Source organism: Rhinolophus hipposideros (genome assembly GCF_964194185.1).
Source record: "Rhinolophus hipposideros genome assembly, chromosome: 4".
NCBI classification, from domain to species: Eukaryota; Metazoa; Chordata; class Mammalia; order Chiroptera; family Rhinolophidae; genus Rhinolophus; species Rhinolophus hipposideros.
Window position 1 is genome coordinate 9,419,817 of NC_138050.1, and position 19,067 is coordinate 9,438,883.

The 19,067-nt window shown below is 37.0% G+C and overlaps 1 protein-coding gene across 3 annotated transcripts in view; it reads left to right on the forward strand.

The window, feature by feature from the left end:
• MIPEP (mitochondrial intermediate peptidase) overlaps nucleotides 1-19,067 on the forward strand; it is a 198,527-nt gene that overhangs the window by 85,554 nt on the left and 93,906 nt on the right. For all 3 annotated transcript variants that reach the window (XM_081045712.1, XM_081045714.1, XM_081045713.1), the window contains exons 15-16: nucleotides 8,152-8,226; nucleotides 11,174-11,293. In XM_081045712.1, the coding sequence (XP_080901838.1) occupies nucleotides 8,152-8,226; nucleotides 11,174-11,293 (195 nt within the window). The remainder of the gene's footprint in view (nucleotides 1-8,151; nucleotides 8,227-11,173; nucleotides 11,294-19,067) is intronic.

Here is a 19,067-nt window from a genome sequence, read left to right on the forward strand (position 1 = left end):
AAAATGTGTTTCTGCATTTTATAGCTAGAGTGAATCTTTCAAATAGAAATGCCACCACTGCAATAATACAAGAGGCACAACTTACTGTTAGGGTAATGGCCTTTCAGACACTTTAAATAGTTGCTGTCTTCTAAATTCCTCCATTACTCTATCTGTACCTCTTTTGTGGTATTTGGGATACTTTCCCTTGGATTATTAATTTCAACATGCATTCCTTTCTCCTTCCTGGTAGCAAGATGAAGAAGGATTTGTTGTTGCTTAGTAGGGTGCCATGCACACAGTAGAATGCTTCACAAAGCTAGACCAAGTGGGCCTCCCTGACAGGCCCGACCTGCTTTTGTTGCTGTGTCTCCTCCCAGGGTCTCCACTCAGTCGGCAGGAGTCAGCCGGCATCAAACAAACCAGGGCTACTTCATACTACAAAGCCCGGCAGGCTTCTATAGAGACAGATTGCAGGCATTTTTATCAAAGAAATTCGGGCAAGGGTGTGAAGGATCTAAGGTACACGCAGCAATGTGAATGAGGCTCATCATAGTTTCCCTCTCTGGCTAGAGTTAAATTTATGGCCCAACGTGCCAATTGAATGAAACCGTAAGACACATATGTTTATGTGCCTAACCTCAAGTCTGACCTCATTTTATTTCCCCACTTTCATGTCCCCATCCCCAATATCCTCATCTATTAATTATAGACTAAGGACATATTAAATACAGGTATTTAATATTAATATTGACTGAAATTTATATTACCACTGCTAATCCTTTTTTAGGAGAAACTGGATTATTAATAAAATAAAATTGGCAAAAGGTTACTTTTACCATCAAGTGGCAGTATGACTCAACTGCAGTATTGAATTTTGAGGGGAACATAAATAAATTAAAAACACATCTGCAAACCTGAAGCTACACAACTACAACGTGCCTCACAAACTTCCCCATGGGAAGCAGGTGTCAGAATTGTAGTTTTTTTGAGGGCAGGAGATGGTGCTTTGTCTTTCTTCTTCCCCTGGTACCTAGAATGGTACCTTATGCTAAGGTTTATTGAATGAATGGATGAGTAATTGGTTGGTACTTTTAGCATACATTGAGATAATGTATTTTACTATTTCATTTCTTTTGGAAGTATATGAATGTGAATTATGCTTATTAACTATTTGTGGACTACCTGCTATTATTTAAACATAAGATGTAGAAAATCTCACAGATGAATTTAAAATGAGTAAAGATTGAATATATAACCAGCACTGTAATTAGTACAGTTTGATCCTTTTGATCAGCCTAAAGGAGATGATGCTTTAAATCTCTGTCCGTTTATTCCTTAAGCCTATAGGAACTGAAATAATGAAAAATGCTTTCTTTTCCAATAGTATTTTTAAAAAGGTAAAAAGGTCTCCTAGAATATAAATTCCTTGATAATTGAGATTTTTATCTATTTTGGTCACTGATATATCAACTGTGCCAGTCACATAATTGGCAGTCAATAAATATTTGTTGAGTGAACTGTCATTTGCCTAAAACCCGTTAACTGACACTCATAGATGCCTGCTTCACAGCATTAAAGTAAACCGTCTATCATACATGCTGATGCATTGCAAGTTTCTTCATAATAATCTTTAATGATGTCTGATTTCTGACAGTGGAGTTCTTCACCCTTTACAAAGCTTTTCTGCCTTTCCCCCCCCCTTTGGAAGCTAAAAGCCTGAATGGTATTACTGATGAAAGTCTGAAAATCTTGGGGATGTGGAACACTGGAAGGCCTGCTGCTCCCAAGTTAACTACAGGAAAAAGAGAAAATCCTAACTTTTCTTGAGCTCATAAGTGAGTTGAGGTCCCAGGGCTATCAAGTCACTTGAATCCAAGGAAGTACAGACTGACTTACTTGTGGCAAAGCATGGGTGAAAGGTCTGCCTGCCGTACAAATGGGTAAGGAGAAATCAGGTAACATTTTAACAAATTGTTGGAGGCCAACGGTGGGCTGGTTTATCAGTCTGGAACAGCTGAGGGCCCTGACGTAGGGGAGTTTGCATTCCCCTATAGGCTCTGTCCCATCGGCCTTCACCAGGTGCTCAGAAAAAATAAGGGGAGCAGACTGGGAGACAGCACAGAGCCCTTCTCGTTATTGTAGGGCTCTGGGAGGTGATTGGCTGCTGCTGCAGGAACAGCACAAAATCCTGCCACCCTGCTCAAAGATAAATAAATCAACAGACTCAGACCCAGAGACTTAAAAATAACTAATAACTAAAATAACTTTAAAGTAATTATCAAGCAGGGATTTAAATAACTGTTAAAGGATATCATGGAAAAGGTGGGCAACATGTATGAACAGATGTGGAGGACAGATGGAACCTATGAGAAACACTCCATTGGAAATGCAAGCAATCAAGCTATGCTGTAATACATGAAGAATTCCTTTGAGGGCCTTGTCAGCACACTTGACACAGCTGAGGAAACTTAAGTTCACAGCTCAGTAAACTTAAGACAGGTTAGTAGATACTATCCAAACTGAAATACAAAGGGGGGCAAAAGAGTGGGTGGGGGTGGGACACAATAGAGCATCCAGGAACTTTGGGATAATATCAAATAATGTAACATACATGCAAAAGGAGTTCCACAAAGGAGAAGAGAGACATAACAAAGCAGGAAAAATATTTTAATGGCTGAGAATGGATAATGGCTGAGAATTTGCCAAAATAATGAAAATCAAGTCAGAGATCCAAGAAGTTTAGAGAACCCCAAGCAGGATAAATAACAAATAGGACACAACTAGATACATTGTAGTCAAGCTACTGGAAACCACAATAAAGAGAAAGCAGCCAGAGAAAAAAAGACACAGGAATAGAGAGAAATCACAGCAGACTTCTGTTCAGAAACTATCAAAGTTGAACTATCAACATCTATAGAATGCCATATATTTGATTAAAGTACCATGAGAAGGGTAACATTTTCTAATTGGTACCAATCTTTTCTAACTATGAATTGGACCCCGCAGATGAAGTACTGACTCATTGTTTGATAACCAATTCTACTTAAAGTGAGAGAAAAATATTTTCAAAACGTAGTTACTGACCAAATTTTGTGGCAGATACTGAAATATGGAAGATATATTGCTAGCACTTTAGTTGATTTCATTGTCTTCCAAAATCCTTGAAATAATCACCATGTTGGGAAAGGTATCCCTAGGACAGTCTGGGTAATTTGAAGAGGCACATGTGTGTTTCCTTAAGCATATTTGGCTATTTTATAAATGAAAAGAAATATAAACAGGAAACCATGAAAGTACATTTCCTTATTAAGAACCTGTTAGGTTCTATATAGAGAGAACTGTTTAGTTATAATTCTCGTCTCCTAAGAATTTATAAATCTAAAACAGACCATATTTACAGAGTATGTAGAGAAAACAGTAAAATGTAAATAAAGCTTGTCTAAGTCAATGATTACTATATCAGATAATTGTAATACTAGCTGCCATTCACTCAGCATCTACTGTTGTGTTAAACCTGACATAATATGTTTTTTAAATACATTATCTTGTTCAATTCTCACCTGATTTTGTGAAAAGATAATCTTGACATTTTGTGAATGAGGGAAATGTGGCTAAGAAAAATTCAGTAAATTGCCACATTATGCCACTCTGCTGGTAAGTGGCATAAGACTCAAAGTTTTGTCTGGTTCCAAAACCTAAAATTTCCCCTTACACTCCATTGTAACATAACAGTGGGAGTTTCAGATTCAAGCAGGTGTTGGTTTAAGGCAGATCATGCTCTCAGTTCTCCTCAAATGGGTCTAAGAAGCGTTCCTGGAAGGAATAGGTATTTCTGGATTTATGGGATGATGTGAAGCTGGCACTTCAGCAGGCAGAAGTTACGGATGCTGGAAATGGCTGGAAGGCCCGAAGAGGTTTCCAGTTGCTCCATTTCTTATGTAGTCGTTCTTTATCATAATCAGTGGGTCTAACATTCATTCTTGACTTATAGCATTCTAAGTATGCTAGTGGGATTCCTTTTAATCTTTAATAGATATGGCAGTCCAGATCATAAGGAGAACTGTGAGAATTCCATGTCTTTGTTGTGCTAGATTAGGGGTCAGTGGAAGGGCGTTATTTTCTACCTTGGAAGTTATGGACACTGAAGTAGAAACTGGTAAAACATGCAGTTGATTATATGGTGAAAGAGTTGTTATTATTTCTAATGTCATGGACTTTGGTAAAGTTTCATTTTAATATAATGGAAAGTAGTTATAATGTTGTTTGAGGGTTCAGGTGTTTTACATACACTTTCCTTTATATGTAGTTGCTCATCACCTGTCAGCTTGAATGTATTCACTCTATTTCTTCAGTATATCAGATGTGAGAGTCTTGACTTTAAAAGACAATATGAAACATCTGTGTTACTCTGTTGATATAACTAATTTTGGAATGACAGCAAAAACTGAATTATTTCAATATTGCTTATCATAACTCTGGTTGATAAAGTAATATTTACAGAAGGAAATCTTCACCTGGAAATAATTTTCTAATTTGATGTGTAAGCTTTAACTTTTCAAATATTTTTTATTTAATTATGTATAACTTAAAAAGAAAATCAGTTTATGTGGTATGGAAGTTTTTGTTTTATTTTTTGTTGTTGGTTTTTTAATTTAAAAAAAGGAAGTACTTTCTAAGAGAATGAATATCTAACTCCATTTCAAGAGCTGAACTGCATTTATTAATTCCAGTTGACTAACAACCAAACTAGATTAAAAAAGAAAATCTGTTTTTCTATTTAGACTACACATAATATACATATATTATTTAATTTGTGATTTGATGGATTAATGATTCTTTCCTTTAAACTAGTCTACTAGGATTGTATTTACCCTCTACTTGTGTTTCCTCATAGTTTTGGTAAACCTTTGTATTCAGTACAGTATGTATAGTAAGTAGGCTTGAATACATAATTTTGGGAGGTATTTTTGGTATTTATTTTTGTATTTTGAAATAAATATATCACTTGATGAGGGGTGTAAATGTCTATTACATTGTTTTGTACACCTGAAACTAATAAAAAAAGGAAAAAGAAGTATAGATTCACAGAAAGTTGCAAAAAATAGTAGAGGTGCCATGTAACCTTCACCAGCGGGAGTGCTCATTTCCTCCACGTTCACTTTTTATGTAACTAGGGTGTATTTTTCAATACATATTTTTTGATGAACTATTCTCAATTTTTCTTGTTCTTACACTTTACATGTTTTTCTTTACATCTTTTGTTTTATTGTAAACATGATAAGGAATGAATTAAGCCTCATTAAGTTTGTCCCTCTAATGTTTTTTGCCTTTCCTGTGTAGGGTTGGATCTCTGAGGTATTGGCCTCTAAATAACCAAGCTACTTCCGAATGAAAGGGTGTATTGGGTTTGGCTCTTAGATCCAGTACTTGGCATTTCTACATCATTGTCTTCAGAGCAGAATTAGTGAACCTTTCAAAGATGCCCGACCGCCCCTGGGGCCATGTCTGCTTGTTTGTCCAGCCCCACGTCTGAGGGGCACCCACCGTGCCATTAGCCTTCCTGCTGCCTCCCTCTCCCACTGCTGACTTGACTCTCCTCCTCACCCACCTTCCGTGCCCCGCATGTCTGCACAGGGAGGCAGCTCAGTTCTGTCGCACCCCAGGCCACATGGGAATCACGGGCTCCGCTTCTCAGTGGGTCACTCTCCATGGGCCTTCCCCCAACTTGCTCTGGCACCATAAGCCTCTGAATCCAACCCCCTCCCAACAACTTCCTCTCCTGTATCTGCTCAGCTTCTCTTTCTGCCTTCTCAGGAACCCTGTGCCCTTATTGTCTCTCTTCTTTTCTGCATCTCCGCTTTTTGGCCCTTCTGTGGATCAGTACCATCTGCATTTCTTAAGCCCGCTTAAGCGTTTACCAACCTTAAACAAAAACTCCATCCTCCTTCCCACCGCAGCTACTGCCTTTGCCCTCTCTGCACTCGTCACTCACCCTTCTGGAAACCGTTAACTGCTGTATGTCCACTGCCTCTGTCTCACCTCCTGCTCAGCTCCAGCCTTCTCAAATGCTGCCCCTGCCCCCATCACTCTGGCAGTTACTTAGGTTACTGATGACACGTGTCACTGGTCCACTAACTATAACCTCCTAACTGCTTCGTCCTGATCTACTCCTTCCTTCTTCCTATTCAATGTCTTTTTAAAACACAAATCTGACCATGTGACTTCTTTGCTTAAAACTCCCCAGTCACCAATCACAGAGGTAGAGTCCAAGGGTGGAGACCAGCCTCCTTGTTTGGCTAGGCCTCCCGGCTTCTCATGGCCCACCTCCTGCCTGCCTTTCCAGCCTGGCTGGAACCCTGCTTTCTGTCATGTCTTGCCATCGGCCCTTTGCATATGCTGTTTCTTCATCGGGGATTTTGATACAAGCTGTTGGCATATATGACTTAACTAAATCTTTCCTTTATAAAATGCCGTTTTAGGAAATTTTGTTTTATACAGATGGGTGCCCCCAGGGTCAGAACCCCAGGCCCTTTACCGTACCAGAACTTACATGATTCAACTTCCTTCTGTTCATGTCTTAAACTCCTTAAAATTGCCTTTTCTGCCAGTTTTGTTTTTCTTATAGCCAAATGGAAAGAGAAAAAGACTTTGTTGTCTGAGAAAGTTTTGTTTGAACCTTCCTCATGTGCTACTGTAATCTTTCACTTAAGGAGTCATTTTTTAATGATCATTCTTGTATTCCTTCCTTCTGCAGATATTTATTGACTGTCTGCTGTGTGCCAGGCATTGTTCTAGGCTGTAGGGAGATGATAGATAGATAGATAGATAGATAGATAGATAGATAGATAGATAGATAGATAATTAGTGCTCAGTTCCCCAGCGGACAGCTCACATTATCATTCATTGGTGGCTAATTTATATAACTCTACTGTTGAGTAACCTGCTATAGGTCTTTTATATAATGTAGTTCTCTTTAGAGGGACTTTTAGCTTACATTAGATTATAACTAGAGTTCTATAAAGTGGTTGTTTTCTTCAATAAATGTCAGTGTTAATGATTTAAAGCAGACTAAGATGGTCCAAAGTACTTCTTCAACTCCATTATTAGTTTGTTTCTCAGAGAAGATGTGATGGTGTGGGATGAGGCCTGCTTATTCTCAGAAAGGAGCTGTATATCATGCTGGGACATTACACTGACTCTCCAAGCTCTATAGTTCTTTCAGAAGGGAAAATAAAAGGATGCAATTCATTATCATAGGTAATTTGTTAGGTACCAATTCAGCTCTAATACTGGCTGGCACCATGAATTATTTATTTCTTGACTTTTTTTTAAAAAAAGATTTTATTGGGGAAGGGGAACAGGACTTTATTGGGGAACAGTGGACTTTTTTTTTTTTCCCAAGTCAAGTTGTCCTTTCAGTCTTAGTTGTGGAGGGCGCAGCTCAGCTCCAGGTCCAGTTGCCATTGCCGTTGCTAGTTGCAGGGGGCACAGCCCACCATCCCTTGCGGGAGTCGAACAGGCAACCTTGTGGTTGAGAGGCCGCACTCCAACCAACTGAGCCATCTGGGAGGCAGCTCAGCTCAAGGTGCCGTGTTCAATCTTAGTTGCAGGGGGCGCTGCCCACCATCCCTTGCGGGACTCGAATTGAACTGGCAACCTTGTGGTTGAGAGCCCACTGGCCCATGTGGGAATCAAACCGGCGGCCTTCGGAGTTAGGAGCATGGAGTTCCAATCGCCTGAGCCACCGGGCAGGCCCAATTTCTTGACATTTTAATCTTTTATTCTTACCGCCATTTATGATGTACACGTAAGGGTCAACAGAGCACTCCAATGGGCTTTCATTGGTAACTAAGGAACAGAAAAAGTATTAACTTTTACTAAAGTTTTAAGTAGATTTTTAAAGAATGATGCTAATATGTTAGTTCCCTACAATCCTGTATTTTCATGTACAAACCCCTATTTGACAATTTATACTTTTTGAATTTAAATGAAATATCTTCATCCTTTGTTACCTTTTCTACTAAAATATTTCAAAGTTGTTATTTTAAACCACAATGAAATTCTATTATTTTTTCATTTGATGTTATTTTTAACTTTTCTGCCTCATAAGTAACGTGCAATGACTTATTAAGCAATTTACTCACATATATATTATTTTTGTTTTTCAAGTCAATGCCCAAAAATATGGTGTCTCGTCTTTGTGAATCTAAAAAGATTTGTGCCGCAGCTGATATGCAACTTCAGGTATGTACATACGTACCTTTGTTCTGAAGTTTTCCAGAGTAATTCTTCAAAATAAATATATAACTTTAAATTCTTGCCAATGCTACACATTTATTATAATAATTATGCTTCTAAAACATCTTTCATCTGAGTTCAAAGAACTTGACCAAAATTGACTCATTCAATCCTCACACTGTCCTTATGAAGCAGATGTTAAGGACATTTTCTAATTTCAGTCTGGAAAAATCAAAGCTTGGAAAAGTTACATGACTTCTAAATCATACATTTCAGCAACCAACTTTATATTGTTACTCACTTTGTTTCTTTTTTTAAATTTTGGTTTTCAGATTGAAATTTAAAGAGTAATGACTGTTAGTTTCTGATAATATTCAAAACCAATTTTCCAGGTGTACATATGGAGACTAGAAAGATTTTATGATCCATCTGGATGTCAGGTCGACACGATACTAGATGTTTATGTTATTTGTAATTACTGAGATTGTTTATGGAATTCTTAGTCTTCATCAGATCTTGAGAGTTACATAAACGTAGTCTAAACACCCATCTTTCATCTCAGACATCTCAAAATAGTCGCTGTATAATGATCCAGTTACCTATTTAAAAGTTAGCCAGTCTTTAATTGCTTTGTAGTTTTGTAAAATTTAGTCCCTAGAAAGTAATGAATGAGCTTTGTTTTTGTTGTACTTTAAATTCATATTTCAGTGAAGAAATGCCTACTATAGACAAAACCATGAACTTACATTTGGTTTACATTGTTTAGTGTCTCTTCATATCAATGTAATTTAAAAAGGATTTCAGAATTATTTGAAAAATTAGCATTATGTGACAAGAGTCTTTTGATTTGCTGATAACTCTAGTAGAAGTGTAGCTTAAAAGGGCTTTGTTTTGATCAATTGTTCCAATGATTTTCTTTTAAAATAGAAAACTAAGCTTCCACTCCTCCCATCCTCTAAAAACAATAAACTCCTTGAGAGAGAAGGAGGGAAGGAGAGAGGAAGAAAGGCGGGGGAGAGAAAGAGAGAGAAGAGGGGAAGAGAGAAGAGTCCAGAGGGAGAGGGAGAAAGGGGAACTCTGGCCAGAGGAGTCACTTTTGCCAGCTTTCATATTATACAAAAGTCCCCTTGTACAGAGGAGACAAATAGGGGTGGAAAGGAACTGTGTCAGATTTCTAAGGGGTTATAAACAGTATTTTTAAAATTGTGAATTTTTGTCATGCATTGTTTTAAAAATAGGCTTTTCATTTTCTGTGGCTCTAAGGATCTTGGTGCCAGGCATGCATGACTCCCTGGGTGGGCAAATAGGCTCATCGTTTTAGAATTGTTTTGTTTATCAGCAAATGAGTGTGAAATGCATGCATGTTTAATTTATTTTGCTCTGTTTTTATAATTAAATAAGTCATTCCATGCTTATGCCTTTCTTTTGTGAAAGGTACAATTAAAAGAATGAAACTCTTGAATTATTGTTTGTTTATAGATTGGGACAAAGAAAACAGCCTCAGTTGAGGTTAGAATCTGAGTTTCAATTCCTAATAATTTATTCTGTTAGAATATAGACAAAACATGGATGGTAATTTTGACTCCTCTGATTATCTTTACGTATTGTTACTCATTATAGAATATAGAATTGAGAGAGCTGTATTTAGCTATATGTTTGGATTACCAGTTAGAGTAAAGCAATATTTATATTTAGGAAATGTCTGTATTTTTCTAGGGAAGGTTTAAACTTGACTTTATAATTTAGAACCATAATTCTATATCTAGATGAAGCCAGAAGCTAGAGGTCATTTAAATTTTTTCTTTTATCCAAACTAATCCTCACTTCTTTCAAGTCAACAGCTGCACATTCTCTACAAATTCCATTTTTGAATCAGAAAGATGCATATCAGAAACATAATTGCACATCAGAATTTTTCCTTTAAAATAAAGCATTTTCTACTTTCTTGCTCCAGGTGAACTCTAAACAATGCTAATATTCAAGTCAAAAAACACTTTATCTTTACTTCAGATTTTATGCAAAATTAATGTTTAGAACTCTACAAGCAGCAGATTTCTTGTTCAAACTTTTTCTAATGCTTTATTCTGCTGCTATTATGTTTCAATGGCCAGTCCCTACTACCCAGAGGTGAATGATCCTTCTCTCCTGGTCACCTCCTTCAGCCGGAATTGCCTCTGTGCAGCAGCTGCTTCCTTTGTACCTCCTGACACCAGGTGTGGGGACTGACTTCACCCTAACTGCAGACTCTCCAACAGCTGCACCAGAATTCTTTGTAACATCTGTCTTCACCAGATATAGACTGCTATTCCTTTCTCCACCTCACCCCACCTATCTATGTTCTTTACCTCTCATTACAAAACTAGGATTCTGACCCCTTCATTTCTCTCATTTAAGATATACAGGATTCCAGGAAGAAATCAAGCAGCATTTGTTAGGTCATGGGAGGGAGGGAGGGGGTCACAAGTTATATCTTTATTTTACATATTTCCAACTATATTTACTGCCTATATAGAGAGAGGCAAAATTCCAGTTTTGTAGTCACAAATTTAATTTTTTACATTGTGTGTAAAGAGTGCATTACAGATAAGGTTCAATTCTCTTTTTTTTTCTTAAGATTTTTATTAAAAACTTAGCTAACATAAAACATTGGGTTAGTTTCAGGAGTATACCATAATTATGCAACATTTAAAGATACGTTCACCATGAGAAACCCAACAACTCAAGATTCTTTAATATCTTTAACTGGGAAAGTTTGAGAGCTTTCCTTTTCATCATTGACCTGGTCTTAAATGTTGAACAAAACACATCTCAAGCCATATACATCTATATTTGTGAATGTTTTCAACTGTGATTTAAAACTATGATTCTGGGACACTTATAACATCTTTGGTTAGCCACATCTTAGCTGTAAGGATGGACTACCCAAACTAAATAGATGTTTTTATCTGTCTAGGTCTTTTATGCCACTTTGGATCAAATCTACCATGGGAAGCATCCCCTCAGGAGGTCAACCACAGACATTCTCAAGGAAACACAGGAAAAATTTTATGGCTTACCATATGTTCCAAACACTGTGAGTCTAGCATTTTGATCCTGTTATGTGCCATTGAATGGTTCTGCTAGCGTATCTGTCAGTGAGTAGGCTGTGATCACCTTCCCCCTTGCAGAACTTGGAATCCTTACCTTTACATGGTGGTTTCACCTGGGGCAAATGCTAGAAATTGCCTGGCTCACATAATGTCTCCAACTGTCCATTTACATGTGCTTATTTTCCTCCTACCAGCAGTATTTTTCTGGATTCCTAGGAAAGTGAGGGTAAACGTCATTGGCATTAGTCTGTATTCTTCTTTTTTCTTTTTAAATTTTTGTTGGGTAACAGAGTGTTTCTCCAGGGCCCATCATCTCCAAGTTGTTGTCCTTCAGTCTAGTTGTGGAGGACACAGCTCAGCTCCAAGTCCAGTTGCCGTTCTCAATCTTTGGTTGCAGGGGGCACAGCCCACCATCCCATGGAGGGAATTGAACTGGCAACCTTGTTGTTGAGAGCTCTCGCTCTAACTAACTGAGCCATCCGGCCACCCCTCTTCTGTGATGAGAAAAGTGGTTAGCAACATAAAATGAATGTGATTATCAATCATAATCATTTTCATTGCAAAGAGAATGAATACTTATTGAGTACCTTATTTGTATCAGGGCTTATAATAGATGTTTTGCATATCTTATCTCATTTAGTGTCCTGTCAGGATAGAGGGCAGGAGTATCGTTATCATTTATTGAATACTAGGTGCCAGACTCTTAACTGCTTTGCAAACAAATCTCTAATTTAACTCTCAAAACAGCCTATAAATTCTACAATATCCCCATATTTAGAGCTCATATTGCGACTCATACACATATGTCTGTCCAAGATTATGTAGGTAGTAACTGATTGTGCTGGGATTCAAAACCAACCTCTAAAGCCAAGCTTTTTTCAGTGCTCCAAGGTTCCTGTGAGGAAGCTGAGCGTGGTCAAAAGAATACTGGCTGGTACAGTTAGCAATGTGACTGACTCCTTCATATTCCTCAGGACTCTCTCAGTTACAAGTGATAGAAACCCAACTTATATTGGCTTACGCAGAAAAGGGAATTTTTTGAGTCTCATAACTGAAAGGTAGAGGCATATATCTGGTTTCAGGTAAGTTGGATCTAGTTAGCTCTTGCACAGTATTGTTAGAAATGTTTCTCTTTCCATTTTTCAGCTCTTTTCTCTGAATTTGTTTTGTTCTCGAGCATGCTGCCCTGACTCGATGGAGTAGTGGTTACTAGTAGGTCCAGGCTTTTGTCCTTTTAACTTAGCCAGTCTAACCAAAAGAGAGCTAGTTTGAAAGTGCTCTGTAAACTAAAATGCCAAGCAAATGTGCTTTCATTTGTTACAATATTGGATACCAGCACATTTTGTACTAAGAGGTTAAGTTAATCAGTAAAGTATGTGTCCACTAGCTCTTCAATTCCTAACACTCAGACATGTATGGGAATAGTTCATATTTACCAGGCACATGAAGTAACAGGGTATTTTATCTTCACAATACTCTTATCAGCAGTTTATGATTGTCTTAGGAGCTTAAGCATAAGCTCCAGACATATAGTGCTAATCATACTCCATACCTATTTATGACCTTATATGTAATTTATTGTTCTAATGCTTTATGCTATTCAGCTCTGGATTATCTGCATTAGTGAAAATTTGTAGTAATAAGTATGCAATTCATCAGTGGAATAAATCATAATAACAATTGCCTAGATTTTAATAGCTTTTCTAGTTTACAGAACATTCACGACCAGTAAGTAGTGAAGTCACAGGAAAACCAAAATTAGGAGGAACTGGGATGCTTCCTAATGCTGCAAAACTTCAACTGGAAGAGAAGTCAGACTTCCTTACCTTCCAGGTGTCTTCTGTGTTAATAATTAAATATACAAAGATGAGTTAACAGTGGCAACCAAGTTCTGAATTAGCTATCAGTAATCAATTAAAAAGGATTGTTTTATTAAATAAGTCCAGGTCCCTGTCCTAGTTCCTTTTGAGAAAATACAAGCATTTGTCACTTTACTGCTATTATACCCCCTTTATGGTCAGTAGCCGTTTAGCTCTTTGTGTAAACTGTTTTAAGTGTTCTTTAGAAGAATCATGGTTACATTTAGAGAAGAAAGACATTCTTTTATGGCTTGCCATTCTTTTTTATGTCTGAGAGTTTGTTTAGATTTGCACAAATACTCTAGTTTTCCTACATAGAAACTTCTGCATTTTCTTCTAAAACAAGGCATGACTAAATCATTATGAGGCTTAAGAAAGATAGGGGCAAGCATTTCTTCATTCATCAATGCATCAAGTCTATGGGAATTTTATTCCCATAAAAATTAAGAATAAGACCAGGATACTCATTGGGTTTCTTCAATGCAACATTCATCAGGGTAGTGAGATAAGGAAAATGAGATATAAGCATTAGAAAGAAAGAAACAAAACTGTCATTATTTGCAGGTGATTTGTTGCTTCCTGAGAAAGTCAAAAGTTTCTACAGGTAAATTATTAAAATTAATGAGAGGTTGGCACCTTTTCTAGATAAATAATCATTACTTAAAAATTGCTTTCGTGTTTACCAGAAACAAACTGAAAAAAAATTTAAAGATACCATTATGGCAATGAAAATATGAGATACCTACTAAAAAAGAATAAAAAAAAAAGTGAATTATCATTATTTTCAAAATCTTAAATAAATGAAGAACTGAACCATATATATAGATAGGAAAATTTAATATATCAATTTTTCTCCAGTTCATCCATACATTTAATGTAATGTAATTTCGTTTGTTTGCTTGAACCTAACAAGCTGACTGTATGATTTTTATGGGAGAGCAATGGCCCAAGACTAGCCATGGCAGTTTTGAAGAACAGCAAGTTGGTGGACTTGCCCAGTCAGGATTAGTGTTCAAACAAACCTGTAAAAATTACGACAGTGTAACAGTGGTGTGGGAATGGACAAATAGAACGATGGAACAGAACCCAGAACCCAAAAGCAGTCTCCACACATTTACGGACTCGTGAACCTAAGCTGAATAGCACTGTAAATTTGTGGACGGAGAATGGACTGTTGTGTTTTTTTTAAAATGGTGCTGGAGCCGTTGATCATCCATAAGGTAAAGATGAAACGTGGATCTCTGTCTCAAACTGCACGCAAACATAGGGTGGTGACGACCCAAACGTGAGAAGTAATGATCTAAATTTTTAGAGATAATGTGAAAGCATGTCTTTCTGATATTTCCTTTTTAGACTTGCTCAAACCGTCTTATATATACAATACAAAAGACATAAACCATAAAACAAAAGACTAATGAATTCAACTATATTAATATCTGAATCTTGTGTTCATCAAAAAAAACCCAAAAAACTTAAAAAATAGTGAAAAGTTGCAGGCTGGAAGTAGATATTTTCAACACATGTAACTGAAAAAAAGGATATGTATTTTTTGTTTGTTTACTTTATTATTGTGATTAAAAAAACACAGTCCATAAACTGTACCATCTTGGAATGTTTTTCAAGTGCTTTGGGCAGATGACAGGCAGTAAGCCCTACAAAATGACCTCAGTATTAATTAGGGAGTGCTAAGAAAAGCCACATGAGGATACGAGTTTACTCTCACCATTTGGGCAAAAATAGAACAATTGACAGTGCCCAGTGTTGACACGGTGTGGAGTCACAGGTCCTCTCACATGTGGGTAGGAGTGCCTGCTTAGTGTGATCACTTTGGAAAACAATTAAGCTGAAGGTGGACATAACTTGTGACCGAGCCATTCAGTTCCTATACATAACCTACACTTATGTACCAGATGTTAAGAATAGACAGGTTTTATAACAGCACTATTTGTAAATGGCAACAAAGGGAGAGGATGGGATTCTAGAAAGAACCAATGTGATGGTCAATAGGAAAATGGGTAAATAACTTATGGCGTTTTCATCATCTAAAATACTGTTCTGCAATAGAAACTGAAGAACACAGATGATAAACTTAACAGGCATAATGTAAAGTAGCAAATATAAGTTTCAGAAGAATTAAATCTACATTTATAATAAAATTCCAAATCACGTAAAACTAAGCAGTACATTATCATAGATATATACATAATGTAGTAAAACTATAAAGAAAAATGAAGAAATAAGCACAAAATTCAGATGGTGCTTACCACTGGAATAAGGAATGGGATCACGGAAGTATTAGAAATATTTTACTTCTTAAAGTAAGAATGTAGGTATATGATTGATAATTTTGTCATTCTTTCTACCTTAGTAGAAATACATTGTTTTTTAAACATGTAACAGTGTCTTTAATATAATGATAAATGAAAAGGCAGCATATAAAATTTTATAAACTGTGTGATACCAACTATGTAATGACAAAAAGAAAAAACACATAAACATAGAAAAACAACTGCAGTTACCTCTAAGATTAAAACATGGATAACATTTTTTTTACATTCTTCTAGATGTTTTCTCCATTTGCTGAAGTGCATATGCATTACTTTTTTTCCAGTTGCCGTTGGCATTTGATATTATTTTATGTTAGTTTCAGTTGTACAATGTAGTGGTTAGACATTTACATCATGTATGAAGCGATCCCCCAGTTAGTCTGGTACCCACCTGGCACTATACAGTTATTATCCTATTATTGATTATATTCCCTAAGCTGTACTTTACATCCCCATGACTATTTTGTAACTACCAGTTTGTACTTCTAATTATTTTCCCTTTGTCACCCAACCCAACCCTTCTCCCATCTGTCAACCATCAGTTTGTTCTCTGTATCTATGAGTCTGTCTCTGTTTTGTTTTGTTTGTTTATTTTGTTCTTTGGATTCCACATATAAGTGAGATCATATGGTTTTGTCTTTCTCTGACTATTTCACTTAGCACGATACATTCTAGGTTCATCCATGTTGTCGCAAATGGTAAGATTTAATTTTTTATGGCTGAGAGAAATATATTCTTGGTATGTAATAAATATTTCTCACTGTTAAAAGGTTAATGTTCTGACTGTGGTGTGTGGGATAAAGCATGGATTTAGGGAGACCAGTTGAAGTTATTCCAGCTCCTGGGCGAAAGCTGATGGTGGCTTGAACTAAGTTAGTGGCCATGGAGAAGGAAAAACTGAAATGGGCTTGAGGAGAATGTAGCAGGGACACTCAGTAACACCAGGTAGTGGACGGGGGTAATGAGTGAAAAGTATGGCTCAAGCATGACTGCAAGGTTTTCAGCGAGAGTGTTGGGAGTACAGGGTGACTTGAGCACGTCTTCCCATGCGGGCCAAAAGAGTGACTGACAGTTTTCCTCCTGTAAACTTAGCTCCAGAAATTCTTTCTCTCAAATGAATCATTTTATTCCCTCAAACTAAACAATGAGAAAAGGAAAATATAATGTAAACAACTCACAGAGTATTCATAACGTTTATAGGGTCTGTACAAATTATACGTACATAACGTGGTCTAAACTTTTAGACGATGATTATAAAGGTATTAGCATTTCTCTAAGAGCATTAATAACTCATCTTGGGGATAAAGTGTCCCATCATTTATGTTTGAGAAATACTAGTTTAAATAATGTTAAATGGCTTCTTTCCTACAGGTCTTCTCAGAACTTGCAGTATGCTAAAGAATTATGAGTCTCTACTGCTGTTTCCAAACTTACTAACCGTGGAGGTATTCATTCAGGCACTAGCTCTCTATATAGGGCAGATTTTGGAAAACTCTGCGCTTATTCTGCAATTATATTACTATCGAACAGGGCTCTCTCTATCACAAGAAATGATGGATGCTTATTTTTCAAGTGAATCAATAGCTTCATTATGCCAGCAATTTATTAACATTTATGTGAATGGTAGATCACTCTGTATAACATATAGACACATTTAAAATGTACTTTTCTAGCATCTAACAGTAGTTTGATGGTAGAAAACCAAAAGCTTCCACTCAATTGTAAATAGAGGGCAATTTTACAGCATACACCAACAGGTTAGTCTTCTATTGTTACCACTTCTATTTAGAGTAGAGTGAGTGACATGTTCTTATATTAATGACCATCTCTTCTCCTGAGAATATTTTATTCCCATGTGATTGCATCTCCCCCTCATTTTGGATTCAGAGAGTTGAAACTGCTGTATTTTTATTTTTATAGTATTCGGGTTTATATTTTTACATTGTTACTCACCCCCCTCTGAAGCAGTTGAGAGACAGTCATATCTGGGAAGGTCTGGGATGAAACCTTACCGTTAGAACCTTACGATCCTGCATTTCTGTCCTAATGAGTATTTCTCAAGTTCAAAACATGAACGACAGACTCTACTGATAGGCTGCCGTGTTTTGCACTAATTTTGTATCCTTAGGACTTTTGGTAGTAGCTCCATGGCTCTTTCACAGCTGTTCTCGGAGTAGCAGTGTCCTGGAACGACATCTTGGTGCCTGTGAGACCTTCTTTGTCCTTTACTCATGACAAACTGAGAACGGGAATGTGCACAGAATAAGGAAATCTTTACTTCATGCAGATATCACAGTAATGTCTGAAAAGATTGTCTTTCTTGTCCATTCATAATTTAGAATTTACTGTCTTAATAGAATAAAAGTTGTTAACACTAGAAAGAATTATTTTAGGAAAACAGTTTCTGAGATTGAGTGATGTGCTGATATCTGGTCATTATTCTTGTCAGAACAAACACCAGCAAAGAATGTGAAAGGAAGACGTGTTTCTTGTGAATAGCGTTCACTCCACATTTATGCTTCCTTTTTGTATCCAGCGTAAAGCTCATAATATAGTAGCATAGTGTGACGCCGATTAAAAGTGGCACACCAGTGATTCCAGTTTACCCGAGGTCGGGAGATGGGGATTTAGGTAATCTGCGCACACTGCTTACCTGTACGTCTTTGGGGTGAGCATGTGCTGCAGGCTTATTGAGGCACATTGCTGATTGGCTGCGAACTGCTCAAGGCGCATCATTTCAAAAACGCTGCTGCTACTGGAGACAGACTTCTATTCAGACTTATTCCTCTGATCTCTAATTATACACAAGTGATACATGTACTTCACATTAAGTGTAATTTTCTGTCTGTAGCACACCCTCTTATTAGAACAAACAGCTGAAAATTGTGCTAAATTTATTCAGACATATCAAAGAGCAGTCTGTTATTTAGTATAAAGAAAACCATTTCCAAATCCCAATTCATATATTTGTATATATTAGTTCAATTGTATTCTTTATATTCTAGATAACAATTGTAAGTTATTTTAGATAGTTTATATAGTATGTTTATAATACATGTTTTTTAAGTACCTACTATGTGCTATACACTGCCTAGATGATATGTGTAGCAATGAATGAAACAAACCCAAATCCTTGCCCTCATTAAGCCTATATTAGAAATGGCTTGTTTGGGGGCGTGTATACATAATTATCATCATTTCCAGCTGGCTGTGAAACATTTCATTATTAAGTAAAATATTCCTTGAACCCCTCGAATTGCTTTGAGTTCTGAGCAGATGGACTGAACATAAAAGTTGATCAGATTGAGACATTCGGATACGTAATGCAGCTAAAACAAGGACATGTGTGGGGACCCTAATTTTTAATTTCCAGAGGGAGTGTTTTTCCTGAAATATTCCTGCGAAGAGGTGCCCTTTATGTTTTCGTCAGGCTCCTACATCCTTCCTCATCCTCGCTGATGTGGTAGCTGCATCAGTGGGCATTCATGGAGACATGGTACTAGCTAGACACTGGAGGTTAGGCGAGATAAAAAAAGACGACAAGACAGAGTAGAAGTGTGGTTCAGAGGCTC